This window comes from Vanellus vanellus (genome assembly GCF_965231255.1).
Source record: "Vanellus vanellus genome assembly, chromosome: 4".
Taxonomy (NCBI): Eukaryota; Metazoa; Chordata; class Aves; order Charadriiformes; family Charadriidae; genus Vanellus; species Vanellus vanellus.
Genome location: NC_138909.1, coordinates 39,978,833 through 39,997,848, shown reverse-complemented (window position 1 = coordinate 39,997,848; position 19,016 = coordinate 39,978,833). Strand labels below are relative to the sequence as shown.

The 19,016-nt window shown below is 36.8% G+C and overlaps 1 protein-coding gene across 1 annotated transcript in view; it reads left to right on the top strand.

Annotated features, from left to right (window-relative positions):
• Positions 1–19,016, top strand: part of FSTL5 (follistatin like 5) — a gene marked incomplete at both ends in the record, with an annotated part of 297,136 nt that overhangs the window by 217,121 nt on the left and 60,999 nt on the right. The window contains 3 exons of the mRNA XM_082482814.1: positions 600–720; positions 9,062–9,223; positions 11,289–11,423. Of these exons, the coding sequence (XP_082338940.1) occupies positions 600–720; positions 9,062–9,223; positions 11,289–11,423 (418 nt within the window). The remainder of the gene's footprint in view (positions 1–599; positions 721–9,061; positions 9,224–11,288; positions 11,424–19,016) is intronic.

The following is a 19,016-nucleotide window of genomic DNA, read 5'->3' as shown; positions in this document are numbered from 1 at the left end:
ACTGGTTGTAAATTTTAAATGATATTGTATTAATTAAAATGGAACTGAGAATTGACCTGGGAATCAAAATGAAGGTCAGATTTTGCATTCTAATCCAGTAGAACCTATATGCCAATTAAAGATATATTAAAAGGTGAGGTTGAAAATTGTGACTTAAATTGGAGAAAAATGAGGATTTTTTTTTTCTCTGCGTACCTGCTCATTTCTAAGGATGACCACACTTCCACAGGATTCACTTACCTTGTTAAATTGTGCAGAGATTTAGTTTTTCTGTCTGATCAGATCCAATCCTAAATAGCTTTTCTTCTGCAAATAACTATTACAGCTGAATAAACAAACATATTACTTCTGTAGAGTTTAACTAGTAGTTAAAATAAAAGTTGTATTTTCTTTTACAGACACAAGATATGCGGCAAGATCAAACAACTCCGCCATTCACAAATATAATATTTGAGTTTCAGATTACTGTCAGTTATTCTGGTTTAATATTTGTGATGTTTGATATTTGCATCACAGCTTTGTTGCCAAGATGATGAGCATAATTACTGTAGAGATGCAGGCATAATTATGATAACCTTGGTTTTAATCTTTCCCGGCAGGATTTTGGAGATGATGGGTCCTTGTACGTTACTAAGGTTACCACAACTCATATGGGAAATTACACCTGCTATGCTGATGGCTATGATAAACTCTATCAAACTCACATTCTCCAAGTGAACGGTAAGGAAAAAATGTTCTAATTACCAAGTCATTAGAGACTTGGACTTGGGTTTTGTTAAGCAGATCTGTTGTTGCTGTTTTACTATTTTTATATTGTGTTACAGCTTAACAGAAAAAGACGTACAATTATTTTTCCTTATTGTTCTCCTATAAATAACCTTGCAAAAAAAATCATTTTCATTTGTTACTTTCATATGAATAATGGTTATTAAGAGAAATAAAGGTAGTCTAGAGGATTTGTTCTGCACTGCGAACTGTTTACTTGTTAGGATTTTTACCATGTTATCTTCAGAATAAGAAGGTTTTTTATATATACATGTAGATATATACAGATAAAGTAGGTTTTAGGTTTAATTTAGTAATAAGTAAAATAAGTGCAGAGGTCTCCTGTGTTAAGAATGTTGCATTTAATATAAGATTAAAAAAATGCGCTACCCTAAAAGTTGTGTAACCGATGTAGGCTTCTAAGTTCACATTTATTATTTTGAAATTAACCATGATTTTAGTAGGTTAATTTGAGGCAGCTAGATTTGAAATCTTGATCTTTACATTTTGCTACATCTGTTCAAGTTTCAACGACCGCTTTCCTGAACTCTGTACTTGGAAAAAAATTGACTGCAATTGTTACTGGTGCCCTGAAGACAATCCTTTCCCTTCGCTTGAACAGTAGTACCCTCCCCTATCTCTTTTTCCTATATGGAATTTTTTTTCTAAAATATTTTAAGCAGTTGTTCTTCCCCATTGATGAAAGGTCCAAGGGTGCCAATGTACTTTATCCCCAGTAAGGTTTAGTATCTATTTTTCAGGGGGTGGGGTGGGGCATCATTGTGCATTCCTGTCATTTCTATGTTCGTATTTATCTTTGACTCTTAAGTCCACCTTTCTGCAGTAAACTACCAGTATTCCAGTATTTGGCATTTCCTGTTGATACTTAATCTGATCCAGAATCATATTTGAACTCAATCTTCTCCTGCAAATCTACTTTTCATTAACAGGCTCCAACTTTCTCCTGAAGCATACTCTAGACCTAGTTTCTTGGCCACTGAGATTGCCATCATTCTTTGTGTTGTTAATTGTTAGTCAGTTGCATAAACCCTTATTATAATTGACTTTTCTTGACATCTCTTATCCAAAAACACTGAAATATTTTCTGATATTCATATCTTTCATTGATATTCACACCGAGTGCAACTTCCAAGATTATTTTGTCTTTTTAATATAATTTATTCCTCTTTTAATAGCCTTTTTTATTTTCACTTCCCGTTGTTAATAACCTCCACGCTTTAAATGAGTTTGACATTTAGTGCTTGTTTGCAGTTTTCTTAACATGTTGTCTCTGCCGTTGTGTTTCTCCAGGAAACTGGCTTAAAATATATATCTATCCATCTCTCTTTTTTTTTTTTTTTTTTCCAATTTCCTCCCCTCCTGACCCCCAACGCTTTGTAAATGGAGTGTCCTCCCTAAGCTAATACATGGCATCAACATCTTTTCCTCCTTCAAATTTTTCTCCAGGGATTGTTTTCTGTCATTTAAAAAGTCGGGTAGCAAATACTGGCTAAACTAGCGAGAAGACTGAAGTGCAGTTTACTCACAATTTAATTCCTGCAGACATAGCTGAATTATTGGTGAGTTGAGCACATTAGAAGGTCCAGCCGTCACATCCCCCGCATCCTTCTCTGTTTACCCACAACAGGTCCAACGGGGCACCTTCCGTAGTTGGTTCCCTCACCAGCTGTGTCAGGAAGTTATCCTTGACACACTCCAGGAACTGCCTAGGCTGTTTCCTCTCTGCTGTATCGTATATCGTATTCCCAGCAGGTATCCGGTAGGTTGAAGTGCCCCGTAAGGACAAGGGCTCGCAATCTTGAGACTTCACCCAGCTGTTTATATATTCAACACATTCCCTACCTATCCCAATATGTTAATAATCCCCAAGAGGTGCATTACAACAGTTAAAATACTAGGATTCTTCATGTTTGGTTCAGTTCAGCACACAGGCAAAACTCCCCTTAAGTTGAAGAAGGTTTTCTGGAAGACTAGAAAATTAAGAAACAATTTGGCAGAGGTGAAGGAGGATAACTGTAGATTTTTCTGGTGACAAAGTGTCTGTCAGGAAATTGTATTTTTCGTCTGGAAACCACTGTAAACCTTTACGGTGCCAAAGGCAATCACTACTGTTGCTCCTCTGTGTCATTCATATAAATTTGAAGTTGTCCAGACAAATTGACTAGTCCATGTTTGCTCTGCTCAGATAGCTGCTGTTCCACAGGCCAGCACTGGAGTGGTACCTTCCAAGATGACTTTGGGTGTTGATTTTTTTGGGGAGCAAGGAGAAAGAGAAAGGAGTCCCTTTGAGCAATAGGATCATTTGCTGTGCATATTGTGGATAAATTGAGTTAAAACCATTGAGATGAAAGGCTGAATGAACAGCTCTTCCACAGTGTAGAACTGTACTTCTAAGCAGTAATATTCCTAAGCAGAGGCATGATGGTCAGTACTTCTAAGTGTGATAATGACTAATTCACATAATTATACTTGTATTAACAGGAGAGTCAGACAAAAGGTTAATGAAATAATAAGGCTTCGTTGATCACAAAGATCTACTGTGAAGGTTCAATGAAAACAATGTAATTAGATTTTAAGTTCTTGATTTCAATTTGTATAAATCAAGATATTCTTAGAAAAATATTTATATATTTTACATTGACTAGTTTGCAAATATATATATAATTTTGATTTATTTTTCTTTAAAGATTAAAATCTTTAGGATTTTTTTTCAATTTTTGAATTGACTGTTACAGTAGTAAAAAATAATGAGCTTCCTCTGAATTCTTAACAATACAGGTAACGAACACTGTAAAAGACATGTTTCATGTTGAGAAAATTCAATCTAATCTTATACAAATAACACGGTATTTTAAGTGATATTATAATAAGTTGGCATTTAACCCTTTTTCAGATGAACTATAAGAAAAAAAAAAAAACCAAAATGCAAAGTTGTAATGGAGCAGGAGTAACTGTTTCATTAAATAATGCTACTTATTAGCATTTACATAATACTTAAACCTTCCAAAGTGTATAATTTTGTGACTATACTATTCTGAGACTATATGAATATGAGCCTGTCAGTTTGATTTTTATTTTTTTTTCTCCATATATCTGTGATATTGAAATGCGTTCCATCAGATATTTTTCCTTTACTGTTGACATCACGTGTCATAAACCCCATGAATTAGAAAGTCTGTTCTCAGATAATTACGTGATGGTCTTAGTATCACTGAAGGCAAAGAGAAGCTATGTAATTCAATCTCCCATAAAATATTTATAATATCAACTCCATAATTTCTTCGTTAAAAATCTGTCTTTAGTTAATCTGTATTACAGAAGGATTTGTATCATTTCCCTCATGCTTGTTTATTAGCCTCTGTTTTTTTCCACAGGGGGAATTTCCATAGGGGAATGCTGGTAGAGTTCTTCTAAACAAAATAGTAAATGGTGATCAGAGCAAAAAATCTGTAACAAACTCAGATATTCTTGTAATATGGGTTGTTGTATTTGGTAGGGGGCCACCTGTCTTTAAAATGCCCTTTGATGGTATTAATATGTTCAATTCATCACTTTATATGTTAATATTCAGCTATTTAAGATAACAGAAGTGTATACATCAGTTAAGTGAAAAAAAAAAGAATTTGAATAATAAACCAAGATTTTTTTCCTTGTGTTTATGTTATTGCTTATGTTAATTGAAGTGTTAAAGGAGCATTATAAAAATTATTAATCTTTCTTCTTATTACTGTTCTTAGGATTACATGAATGTGATAGCTACATCTGACACCAAAAAAAAACCCTTGAAAATTGCTATTGAAAAAGCTGAAATACCTAGAAAGTTTTCATTTTCTCATTATGTTATGGATCGATGGCTGCCTGTAACCAGAGATGTTAATACTATTGATCAGGTTGGCAGTTATAGACATGATACCTAGTGTCCTGGTTCCGGCAAGGATGGGGTTAATTTCCCCAAGGAGCCGGCAGGGAGGCAGGTATTCCATGCCACGTGACCCATGCCCGGCTATAAGAGGCGCTAGCCGGGGAGGGGGGGGCAGTCGCCACTCGGGGGTGGGCTGCGCAGCGGTACTGTAATCGCATCCTTATACTTCTTTATCGGTGGTGGTGTTTTTCTTTCTTCTTCCCTTTGGCTGTTCTGTTAAATTGCACTATTTCAACCCTTTTCTGCCGATTTTTCCCACGTCTGTGGGAGTCGAGCGAGCGGCTGCGTGGGTCTTTGATGCTGGCTGAGGCCAAACCACGACACCTAGATAAGTTTAAATGTAATTTTTTTTTTATAACTCAGGTTTTCTACTTTACAAGCATATACATGTCATAGCCTAGATTTTTCAAAGTGCAAATTTGAGGAATTTTACTTTTGGAAAGCTGCCTCTAGACAAACAAACAAAATGTCATTAGCCATATTATAAGCAAAAAGGAAGACTACCTTCAAATTCAAACCTGCATGAAAAATGGTATGAGTTTAAGGTGTATGTTACAAATCAACTTAATATATATGTAGTACCAATGTGACATTTTTCTTTCTGTGTTAACAATGGTATCCTACTCCCTGAGCTTTCACGTTGATTTACAAGGCAAATTCTTTGCAGGGAGGTGACAGGAATTTTTCCCCACCTTAGTTACAAGACAAAAGGCCTATTAAAAAACCCAAAATTTTTGTATCATAAGGTAAAGAAAGGAGAGTCCAGACCCTCAGCCAGATATAAATTGATGCTTCATAGTGTCTGAAGAATTTTTACCACCTTTGTTTTTTGAAACAAAATATCTCCGTTTCATCAAAAAGAGCTCATATACAGCAATAGAAGAACTTAGTTCACTGTATATATTACAAGTTTCTTTCTTAAGCACATACATTATCCCTGGATTCCAGACAGCTTGAAGAGACTATTTTTGGTCTCCCCCCCCTCCGCTCCATTAGACCTGACTGAAATAATCTTCAGGGGTTTTTATAGCAATTGTAAAACGTATAGTTTTATATTCACCATATGTAGGGTTCATTCAATTATGCATTATATATGATTCTCCTAAATACAGTCATGCAACCTCTTCTCTCCCCTCCCTTTTTAACCTATGTAATGGTCTCTCCCTTATAACGTAGACTTCTTTAGGTTAAGGAATTAGAACATACCTCTTTGAAAGTCCGCGTAAAAAATCACATATTGGAGTACTTAAAATTTCCTTTCTGGTAACATTTCTGGTCAGTTATGCAAAAAGGTGATTGAAGTAAACCCAAAGACTTTCCATCAAACTTGTCATATCAAATTAACTTTTTAGACTGAGTCCACACTGCACTAATATTGTAATTGCCTGCATGCCTCAGTTGCACAGTTGTTGGCGCTGTATTACAGGTAGGCTCCAGGGTAATATGAAATAAAAGATTATAATGCAAAACAAAGGTTTAAAAGCTTTTCTAATTTTATAGATAACCGATCAGACGCAGAGTTGCTGAGAAAAATTGGAAATGGCAGTAAATGGTGGAAAGATAGGGCAAGAAATAAACTCTAGTGTCATGCAAGTACCTCTGCGCCTGGGAAAACACAGCTAAAAGGAACAGGAAGTACTACACGAATATGGGATAAAAAAACTCAGACCTGCTTTCACTTGAACAGGTCTTCACCTTCACATCTCCTAACCCTTGAGCAGTTAATTTAGCAGCAATAGCATCTTGTGATGCAGGGTTTGATTCTGTTTGTTTGTTTTGGAAGTATTTGATTTCTGTTGTAATGTTTTCTAAAACTTTGCTAAGAATAAAGGTGCCCAAAAAATACCATCTGCCTTTTGCCCAAGCAAAACTAATATGTCCCTTTTTCTAATCAATGAAAAGTCTCCAAATTTGGACTGTTAAATTCTCTTCACATGCACTCAGTAGAAGTCTGACAAGTTTTTATATGCAATAAGACTATTTCACTGGCACAAAAAAGACAAAAAATACTCTGTCATAGATAGTCAGAATGCAGTGGGTCAAATGCCTTGCTATTGGTCCTAAAAGTTGTTTGTGTTGTTGAGGTGCTTGAGAGTGTTATATGATGGCAGTCCTGTCTCTTCTTGCTCCTTGCTCTTCTTGAGTCAAGGTGGAGAAATAAACCTTTTGGCTTTGATGCACTGGGAAATCTGCCTAAAGCATCTACTGTCAAGAAATGCTGAACAGGGCAGAGATGAAAATTGGGCCCTGGGAACTGAGGCAGAGTTGGACTGAGAGTGGAGGTGCCAAAAAGAGGCTCAGACCATCCAAGTGTGCAGCTGAGTGGGGCTTAGTCTGAGGAACACGGTGGGGAAGGCAAAGTCTCGGTATGGAACACACAGATCCTATGGGAGAGGAGACAGAACAGGGAAGAAGTGGAGGGGGAAAAAGGAATGGGAATGTCAGACATGAGATGAAAAGTAGAGATCCATGTCTATAAAAGCAAAGTCCCTTCCAGAAACTCAATGAAACCTTAAATCCCTGAGTTTTGTATGCTCTTCCTCTCAGCTGGGGGTCTAAGGAACTAGCAGCCATAATTTTCACATTTTTAATCTTCTTCCATGTTCTTTTATTATATTTTTGCAGTCTCCATATTGGGGTTATGTGTAATTTTCAATGTATATCATTTGAAAAGACCCTCATCTCTAACTGGGTTTAAAATATCCCTGAAACCTACTGATTTTTGCATCCTCTCTGAGATACAGTACATTTGTCTGTTTCTTGCAATGTAGAAATCTGAGGCATTTCTATACTCTTAATAGGACGGCATGCTGGGACTTTTCTTGTAAACAGTTGGATAGCATTTGAAAATATTTAATCTCGTGCCAAAACAGGCACAGTTAATTTTTGATCTTGTTATCTTCTTTCATTATCAACTGATACTTCATCCTCTACCCAGCTGTGTTTTGTGACATCAGATAAGTATTCCACATTTTTAAAGCTGAATTAAACAAAACTTTGGAGAATAGGAAATATGCTTCTTTAACCTTCATTATGGTTATATTTTTTTGTTGTTAGAAACAACCTCAAGCAAGTTCTCTCTGTACATAATTAAAGATCAGATCGATAATTGTTCATCTAAAAAAGTCTACACAGTAGGATTTTTAAATCTTGCTTAGTCATTGATTACCAATAGGAATACGTCCACTGTGATGTCATATGCCCTCTCTCTGCCAATACTGATATGCGGTATGTAGCAGATTTTTACTTGGTAAGCATATACTGCAGCAGGTTTCCAAAGCTTGGGAAAGCGATGTCAACAATTCTTATATTTTGCTAATAATGAAACTCAGAAGACTAGTCTTATAAATGTCCCGTTCAACATCTTCATTAATGATCTGGATGATGGGGCAAAGTTGTACCTTCAGTGGGTTTGCAGATGACCCCAAACTGGGAGGAGTGGCTGATACACCAGGGGGTCATGCTACCATCCAGAGGGAACTTGACAGGCTGGAGAAATGGACCAGCAAGAACCTCATGAAGTTCAACAAAGAGAAGTGCAAAGTCCTGCACCTGGGCAAGAACAACCCCGTGCACCAATATATGCTGGGGGCCACCCAGGTGAAAAGCAGCTTTGCAGAAAGGGACATAAGGCTCCTGGTGGACACCAGGTTGAACATGAGTGCGCCCATGTGGTAAAGGCAGAAAATGATATCCTGGGCACAGGAGGTTCTGTCTGAACAACAGGAAACACTTTTTTTACTATGAGGGTGACCGAGTCTCCCTCCTTAGACATATTCTAAAACCTAGATATGGCCCTGGGCAACTGGCTCTAGGTGGCCCTGCTTAAGCAGGGGGAGTGGACAAGATGACCTCTGGAGGACCCTTTCAACTTTAACCATTATGTGATTCTGTGATTACATGTTTTATACAGGTAAAACGTATTGCTGATAGGTGTTTTGGAGAGAGGGGAAAGGTGGAGATGAGGTGTTACAGAAATGGTTTGTGAGACAGGACAATTACAATCTCCGTTCATCACATCAGAACTTACTGGTTGTACATTATTCATATTTTATAAAGAAATTTAAGTAAAAATAAAGATCTTATTACTCAACCCCATACAGTTGAATTACAATTCAGGCTTTTTTCATTGATAGCACAATGAAAAGAGGGTTTTGTCACAGAACGTTCTTTCTGCTTCATAAATTTACTGTGGCAGAGTTCAGAATTGAACGTCACTGAATATGTGACTAATACCACATCTGTGTGTTGTTATATATAGCTGCAGGAGCCTTTAGAATTGCTTGGAATTATTTTTCTTAAAACGAAGATAATACTCTTCTCCACTAAATTATACCTGTTTCCTGCCTTCAGTTCCACCAGTCATCCGAGTCTATCCAGAGAGCCAGGCAAGGGAGCCAGGTGTGACAGCCAGCCTACGGTGCCATGCTGAAGGTATTCCCAACCCACAACTTGGTTGGCTGAAGAATGGAATTGATATCACTCCGAAGTTATCCAAACAGCTAACTCTTCAAGGTAAACGGGCATATTTATTGTTTTCTACAGGTTGTGAGTGTGTTATCAGCACATCCTTGCCGTATTAGCTGTCCTTCTTACATAGTTTTAAGCAAGGGTTGAAAAAGCTAAAACATTTCAGAAGATGTGTTCCAGTTACTCCCCAAGCCACGTATCTTCTGCTTTCTCTTTCTTAGAATAATGGTTGTACTTACTGGCAGGATTATTGCTAAATTCCAATACACTCTTCTTTATTCAAAAACGTGTGGTTTCTGAGTAAAGCAAGCAGCCCAAGCCCCAGTCCCAGCCCGGTATTAGAATTTGTCCCTACAACTATATTAATGACATTCAATGAGTAGTCAACACTAATATTTAAACTGAGAAGGAATGCTTTTGTCTGTAAAGATTTATTCTAATGCATTGATAGTAATCTAGTTATTTTTCGTGAATCCAAATTTAAATTTAGATCAGAACATGGACAGAACTTTACGTTTACTGCAGCTCAGTTGAAAATGAAAGTTTTTTGACCGTTAAGAATCTCAGTGAGATTTGGGGGTCTAATGGTGGAAAGGACAGGAGGAGAAATACCTGAAATGGATGTGCTGTTTTCTGAGACAGCAGACCTCTAGGGGAGTGCGAAGACACTGCATTTTAAAAAAAAAAAAAAAACAAAAAAAACAACACCCAAACAAACAACAACAACAACAAAACCCAAAACAACTAAAGGAAAGTCTTGCCTTTAATCAACAATAAAGGCCAGTCTGTGACTCTTCAATGAATCTTCAGGGCTCAGCAAATTCAATGAACCTGCCAGCACAAAACCTTCTAGCTTCTGTAGTCCTTCTGGTGATTTTTTTGGTTAGACACAGGAAAAAATAATTTTTGCTTCCAGTGTTCCCTTCAAAACCTTCTCTTATTCATCTGCAAAACGAGGATGTGTGCTAAGATAGGACAGCAATCAGGATGCAAGAAACAGTGGGACAGGCAGACAATGAATGCTCCTCTGAAGAGGGTCTTACCTTCTCTACAGGTGTCATAGTCCTCCGTTCTTTCATGGCACTCTGTCCTGGATGTATGTGAACAATTGCCTTGCAGAAACACTTTCCACTATGAGCAGAAAGTGATGGACTCCTCTTCCATAGCAGCATTCTGTTAATTTCTCCTGTAGGGGATTTGAGTGGATTATTTTTTTTCCTTTCCTATGATAAATAAATAAAAATGGTTATTCTCTAAGCAAAATACATTTAATTCCATTTTCTTGAATATACTTTTTTGAAATAAAATTTTGAAAATCTCATTGCATTTTTTCTTGAGTTTTTCCCAGGTTAAACTATCTATGCATTAGCTTCATGCAAAAGATGGTCTAGAAGGAGTATTACATGAGAACCCAGGGAGCCTTCTAGACCATGTTTTAGAATACTGAAAAGGCTGTTTTTGAAAAATAGGTCCTACTGTTGAACAAGTATACTATACTTAAAATGCAACGAATCATTTGTCACATCATTATTCACATCATGTTATTTAAAAGACCTTTTTTTCTTGAAGGCTGGACAGTTTGTTGACATTCCTACTCGAGTTGACATACAACTCCTGAAGTGGTTTCCATAGACTCCTACACTGCATTCACACAAAAACAAAACTAGGTGCTTCTGGTTACTACAAACAAATTATTTTATCAATATTATTATTTATGGTGAAATTTTAGCCCATTATGTTTCATGAAAGTCTGGATTATTTTGTGTAAAGCCAGTGATAGTGTCAAGTGACCAAATGCAACGTAATAAAACCATAATATTTACCTGATTTTAAAGACAAACATAGTAATTTAAACATATATGAAACCTCAGACTGATATTTGGCTCTGAAGTGCACAATCAGCTGAGGTATTCTGGATATCTGTGAGATGAATAATAGTGCGTGTAATTCTCTAGCCAGTTGAATACCTTTGGATTAGTTTGGCATGCCTCCAAGTTATGAACTCAGGAATGAAAATGGTTTAATTAGTATGAGCAGAGAAAGCCTTCTGAATATATAATCTGAAAGCACTGTAGCATGTCTGCATGTTGAATTTTTCTTTTTCTTTCAGCAAATGGTAGTGAGGTTCACATTAGCAATGTGCGCTATGAAGATACAGGAGCATATACTTGTATTGCAAAGAATGAAGCAGGTGTGGATGAAGACATTTCTTCTCTTTTTGTAGAAGATTCTGCTCGAAAGACCCGTAAGTATTATGAGACATGTAAAACTACACGCAGTCCTCGCTTAAACATTAAATCAGTATTAAAAACTGTGAAACATTAAATAAATTAAAATGAGCATGTGTAGATAACTGATTAAAACCCATAAAGTTTAAATAATGATAATTATTAGGTGTAATCTGAAGTTTATTTAGAAGTAAAATGAAACCTCTGATTTGTTCTGTAAATTGCCATATTTTTCACATCGCTGTTAAAATTTGGATAGTTTGTCCTTGAGAGATTTGTTGCATATGAAGAGAATATGAAGGGGAAAAGGAACTGGATGCCTAAATAAGGCAAAGCAGTAGTCCTGGTGTGGCTTCTGGAGGTTGACGGGGGTGTGAGAAGAAGGCCTTTCCCAGTCTTTCTTCCTGTATGTTCTTGAGATATACCAAGAGTCAAACTGGGCCCTCGTGGCATGTGTGTCATCACAGGACTTGATCTCACCTGCTGGAGTGCTCAGCAGGGCCAGATCAGTTCCAGCCTGCCAGTGCTGTCTTGTGCCTGGATAACTGTGGCTCTCCAGAAATGCGGAGCAGCAGTGACCACGTTCACATTCACTTACTAAGTTGGGAGTTCAACGTGCCAAAGAAATCACTACCGCTACCAAAAAGTAGCTTTCTTTATCATCTGTTGAATGGTAGTAGGGCTTATAAACCCTGTTTACCTGTTATTTGTCTACCTTGATACCTCTTTCCTCTGCCCTTTCTGTCTTCTGCGCAGAAAAATCCATTCCTAAGTTTACACTTCACCTGTTTGGTTTTGGGTTTTTGTTGTTTGGTTTTTTTTTTCTTTCTTTTAAATCTGTTACTTTAATTAATGCTACATATTCATTAGAAATATAACTAGTAAAATTGTAGTTATTTTACTAGAGAGTCTGATTGCATTAACTGAAGGCATTCCTATTTATCGTGAAGCTTATTCAACAGTGCCAAGTACTGGAGAGAAGATACCGGAGGCAGAATTAGTAGCACTGCAAGTCTGCCTGACGCTTCCTGTTGCAAGACACTGAGTTCAGCTGCATATAGGTTTATTAAGCTTTAAACATTTCGGAGGAAATCTTCCATGCAGGACAATTTTATAATCCAAATGTTAACATCTTTACTTAGCTGCTTTCAGTAACGCTAATTAAAACTGTCATTTCAAAAGTCTTAATGTGGCTTCTTTTGTCATGAAAATGACTGCTCAGACATTTCTGAGAAGGCAGCTGAGGATAAAGAAGTTGTTTGATCATGCTGAATTTCTAGTAATCTGGTGATAGCTCGGTCACCTTCATTTGCCTTTTGCGGTCTGTGAAAAATGTTGTGAATGTTGCCAAATTACAAAACCCTGACAAATTTGTTTATGCTTGGTTAAGACTTGTTTGGCCTTAACAACGAAATATTTATATCCAACTGTCCAGTTTCCAAGTGGTTTAGTTACCTAATTGTCTTATCCTCTGAAGACCTGATCTGCAGTGGTTACGCAGGAACAGCCAGCCACACCTATGCAAAATACGGTTTTCGAGAACTGTAATTTGATGCAATATTTTTAGATCAGCTGACTTTGCAGGATTTATAAGATCGCGTACTATGTAACGAACACTGCTTGCAACAAATGCTTTAATATCGACTAGCAGTAAGTTGTTATGATGACCACTGGTGTCATGAAAGATGAAAAAATGAAGGAAGGCAGAACATAAACCCACTTATTTCTAAGACAATCATCCAAATGACACAGTCTCCTTTCCCCCTATAAAAATCATTTACTCTCTAAGTTCTGTGTTGTGTGTTGAAGGGAGGCATTGTACCGTTGTGTTCCTTGGTGTCTGATCATGGTTTCCTAAGAACTGGTGGATGTGTGAATGTGCGTATAGTCCGTAGCTGCATGATTATGTTGGTCAAATACAGGTGCAACAGATATTTACGTGAGATGCTTACTCTGGTAACTCTGATTCGCTTACTTTGGATCAGAAACACATTTCTGTACATGTAGGAAGACTAAGGTACACACAAATAAAAAAAGCAGTTGCTATCAATATAATTATCACAACTACATGAATAAACTGCCTTCACAGGTACAAATTTTTCATAGAAGCAGTTTAAAAAAATTCTTCTGTTTAAAAAAAACAAAACAAAACAAAACAAAAACACAAAAAAAAAAAAAAACAAAAAAAAAGATCCTTTACCAGTAAGGAGTTGCTAGCATTAGAAAATTGACATTAAGTTTAAAAGGGCTTTATTATTTACTCCTCTCTGCTTGCTTTTATATTTCTTCCAAAACACTGGTTCATGCAGCAAATTAGGAAAGAAAGTGACACAGGTAAAACCCCTTGGACAGGACTGTGGGCTTTTGTTTCCCCTTCCACACATTTTAAGCACAATGCTACTACTACTTTAGTTGAAAGACTGCTGATTAGGTCACAATTTACATTCTGAAGATAGTTTCTGGCAATGTAAATGTGATTTCATATGATCTAATATAAACTATACCTGTCATAGGTGAAATTTTTATAAATGATTTTGCTTTTATCCTCCTATAAAAGCATAAATCAAACGTGTTTACTTTTTTAATTTTATTTTTGTTCTTACTAGGGTATTCCCTTCTGGACATCTTAGGATATTGCTTTGAATGAAAGTAGAACAGAATCTCGTTAGCTTGTCAGTTAATCTGGGCTCGTCTAGTTTTTAAATGGCACATAAGGTAAAAATCATAGCAAAATAAAAGCACTTCAGAACATTGAGTTGATCGGCTATTGAGAGTGTAGTGAGAACTTTTACAGTGGAGCTCTGATATATAAACTACAATTGCACTGCATTGAGCGTGACAGTAATTTTCTAAGCCACATAATGAATACAGAACAGGGTTCCATTTTTACCAGTATAAGTATTTTATTTCCTAGAAAGTTTAAGAGTCAAAGGAAATATTCACTTTTATACTTAGCTGCCCGTTGTTTATGTGCATATGAAAGCTTTTGGGCTTTAATGCTACTTTGCTTAATAAGCTAAATTTTTGGTAGTTATCTGTGGAATCTCATTTTCAACACATCTCAAATTTGTTCTGCAGAAAACTCAGTACAGTGCTTTGAGAAAAAATTAATATATGTAGCAGAAAGGGCACGGCTAACTCTTTCCTTTGGAAATAGGTAGTGTAAACAGCTCCTAAGATAAGATCTTATATTTTCTGGCATCTCTTCCTAAATTAAAACCAGTATCATTATGGCTAAATAGATTGTTAAATAATAAGTGAAGCTTTCCTTCACCTGTGTGCCTAAAAATGTTACCAGATTGCTAGGTTTTCAAAATTCACAGCAGTGCTTACAGAGGCATCTAATGCATATGTCTGCATTATACACAGAAAAGAAATAGCGTGAATGGCAAACCTGTGCGGAATTGTGGGAAATGTGATGCTAGTAGCAAAAATAAACATATATAGTGTAGAGTAGGACTCACAGGTGCCAGGGCATTGTTTAAAGTTTCCACTTTCACAAATTTGAATTCCAGTTCCCAAGAAAAATTAATATACTCTAAAGATAATGATTCATCATCGAGATGGTAATTTGAGATGGAAGTGAATGTAAAATACTGTGAAATCGCGTTGTCATTTGGGTCTGTTCAGCACTGAACACTGAACCCTTGTTTTGTCACAGACGGGTAAAATTTTTAATAATGGATGACAGTCTCAGGAATAGTTTGGCCTCTTCTTAGCACGTCAGTCTTTTTCAATGTGCACTAAAAATCAAACTTCTGAAAATATGCTTTCATTTTGGCATTGTCTCAGCTGAGAGGAATTAAATTATTTTCTTTAAAATACCTGAACTTTAGCATTACCTGTTACCGGTTCATACATTCTGTAGCTGAAATTTATTATACTTAATATCTGTGTCCAAACACATGTGCGCTTTTTGCGAAATTTGTGAAGTTGTAATGGAAATTTTTAGTTTATATTACCCATATAAACATCTGTTATTAGTACTGGTGATAGATTTCTGGTGCTGTTATCAGATCCTGTTTAATTCCTCTGATGTCGACCATTGAGACTGAAGCATTGCGTCATTGCTTTCTGTCCCGAAGAAGGGGGAAGAGGTTGTTGCTTTTAATTTTTAATGTCTCTGCTAATATACTATGGCCACTCCCAAAACAGTCATTATGAAGAAAATATGATTTTGCTTATGTTAAAAATGCTATAGTAATTTTACTGAAAGCATTTTACATCACGGTCTGGGACTTAATATTGGTGGTTCATACAGTGAGATTATCGCAGGAACATACTGCAACAGAAGTAATGGATTTCTCTGGTATTGGACACAGTGAACACCTCCAAGCAGTCGGTGATTTATATAGTGGGTGGGCACTTCTTGGGAGGTTGGTAGAGTTCCGAAGATGCCATTTGCACTCAGTAGAGCCAGGCTTTAGGACTACCAAAACAGAGTAGATTCTCGGTGTAACTGCTTTTCTTTGTCCCGTGAGCTTTTGTGGATGTGAAAGTGAGGATAACTTTCTTCTTGTGCTCGTGATTCTTCTTGGCTCCTTGAGTGGCCCTCCAAGTAGCATCCGAGGAAATGTAGGTAAGGAGGAATAAGACTGAGTAAATTGAGGAAGTGAAAGAGAGCTGGGGAGGGGGACAATGGAGGAGGCCAGTAACGTGAGGAAGAAAGGGAGGACACAGGCAGCAGCAGGTGAAAAAGGACAGATTAGTAAGAACACTTAAACAATGAAGGAGAAAGAATGGGAGGAAAAAAGGGATAGGAGCACAAGGCAAAATGACCTTTTAAAAGCTACATAATAATCCTTTATAAGATGTGGAGTTGCATCCAGGAGTATCTAGTCACTTTAGTGTCTTGTCATTAAATTTCTGCGGTCATGCAGCAACGGTGTACGTCTGATACTGGTGCTCCTTTTTAATCCATGTGGAGAATAACCCTGCTTCTAGTACCAATTAAAACAAATAAGAGAGGTATCTGAGAAAATGGAACTTTCTATTGTACTAGTAAGTGGAACATTCTGTTTAGCTTGCCTTTTTAAGTAATACAGCATATTGGACTACAAATGTGTAAATTAAAGGAAAATCTGCAAACATGAAAAAAATTAGTCAAGGGAAGGTTTGTAGGTAGAAAAAGTCTATAGTGTGAGATAATTTTGATAACGTTTATTTACCTAGTTGTTCATGTATCGTTTTGACAGCCTCTGTCAGAAAGTAGTTGGCTTCCCGGGCCTAAGTGTCTAAATGCAGTTTTACTAATTAAACCCTCTGTAATCCTTCTTGAGGCTTTCAGGTATGCTGCTTCTGTATCAGCCCTGAAGAAGGGCTTGTGGGTGTGTGAAAGCCTGTCTGCTTTTTCCAGCAATACCAAATGCTGCAGAGCCAGTTGTGAAGAGCCTGGCTCTGTCTTCTTGAGAACCTCTGTGTAGGTGTTGGAAGGTTGCTATTAGGTGCTCTCAAAGCCTTCTCCTCTCCAGGCTGAACAAGCCTAGTTCTCTTGTTAATTTTCTTCCTGGGGTGCATAGATTTTTCTAATGTGGTCTTTGTTCTCTCCTCTTCTTCCCAGCAGGGCGCTTGCCTGAGATATTTTAGATTTTGTAATTTCTGTTGGAAAGGCTGTATTTCAATCTGAGAATATTTGGCTTTAAGCTGAAAGTAAATGTTTCATGAAAATGTTTTACTGTAACTGGAAACTGCTTATGATCATTATGACGTTTTACACAAATGTAAAACTTTTTTTGCTTTTCCCACTCGATAGTAATCTTTTCTGTATTAATTAGCATCCTAGTGTCATAAAGAAAACAAAAATTCTAATTACCTTTGTATTTCTTATGCCGTCTTTATTGGCTCCTTGTATACCTTTTCGAACATTAATTTTAAAGTATCATGACTCTGATAGCTAGCAAGAGCCATACAGCATGCACAGCGAATAGATCTCTACATCCTACTCATACCACAGTCGCATCTGAAATATTTCTGAATGCAAGAACTGTGCTGTTTTAATTCTCTAGAGGCTGGAAACTCTTTTTGTGTTGTGAATTCCATTTTCCCTCAAGTTTGCAGTTAAAGCCATCGAGAATGAGATAGCTGGGCTGGGTGATAGCTGGATAACCCCTGCGGTGAATGGTAAAAACATTCTGGGGATTAACGACCTGGTCTAAATCTGAAGACAGCAGAGTCTCCCCTACTGTCATCATCCTCTAATAATACCTGAGAGATCTCGGCTGTGTTAGGAGGAGTCTTTGGCATTATCACATTTGTAATACAAATAGCAGTTTAAAATCTGGTTTTAGTTTCATTCCAATGTAGTTTGATTTTTCAGAACAGATATTTCATAGATTTAAGCATGATGGAACCATTTCATCTAACTCTAATCTATCTTCTCCATTTCACAAGACGTTGAATTGCATCATGTTCTGCCTGAATACAGATCTATCACTTTGTTTGCCTGAAGTGTTTCCTCCCAGAAATACGTCTACTGGAGTTAGAGACACAAAGAGTCAGAGAATCCCTCATTTCTCTCAGTATTTTGCTTTACTAATTAATCAGTTTCAGTAATATAGAATAATGCATAGTTTCCATTTTGAAGTCAGTTTTTTCCTTCAGTTTCCTCCTTTGATTCTCATGGTTTTTCCAATAAATTGACCTTTTAAGAATTCTTGCCCTATGAATATACCATCAGTAAATATTGATTGCTTTTCTCGCACACACACAAAATAGGAGTTCTTCATAATAAGACAGTTACCGTAGGACTCAGGCAGTCTTTTTGCCTTGAGGATTGTAATTGGTTTTGGTACGGTTTTCTTAAAAAATGGGAACTGCTCATTGCAGAAGAAAATTTATTTGTTTCTTTAATGTTCCGGAGAGAGAACTACATGTTTGGTAATGTTTTGCTTCTGCAGCCACTGATCCCCTGGCACTTTTTTCCACAAGCATCAGCAGCGGAAGCTTATGTTTATGCGTTTATCTACCACATGCCCTATATACTATCAGGCCTCACCTGACTATGCCCTATATACTATCAGGTCCTCACAAGGACCTCCTGCTCCTTCCCAACTGGCTCAGCCCCGCACTGTAGACATAGTCTGCCTTACTTTTCCCTAAATGTCTAAATTTGCGTTTGGCTATATCAAAATGTAACTTATTTTAGAGATGCACTTGACAAAGTAATTCAGACAACTTTTTGAAAATCTGTTATTTATCATAACAGGTAATTTGTAGACGACTTAGGAAATGATTTTATGTTTGTTTACAGATCATTGGTGAAAATGGTAAAGGCAAGACTCACTACCCATTGCTCTGGATGCATTCCAGCACCGTCGTCTTCACCTTTTACTAATGATTTAACAATGAAAACAACTTTTTCAGATTAATAAGTTTGGCAGGTTTTAATTCAATTAACATGTGCTTTACTACTGTTGTATAACTCTAATATTTAATCAGAATATTCTGTGTTAAAAAAATTAGATATTTAGCAAAATTCTGGGTTACATCTATATGAACTTTTACATTGCCAAACTTCTAATTGCATCAAAGAATATAAACAGGTTGGTTTGAGAAGACCTGGTTTCCATTAGAACATATTAGCTGACCTATAATTATATTCTCATCCTTCG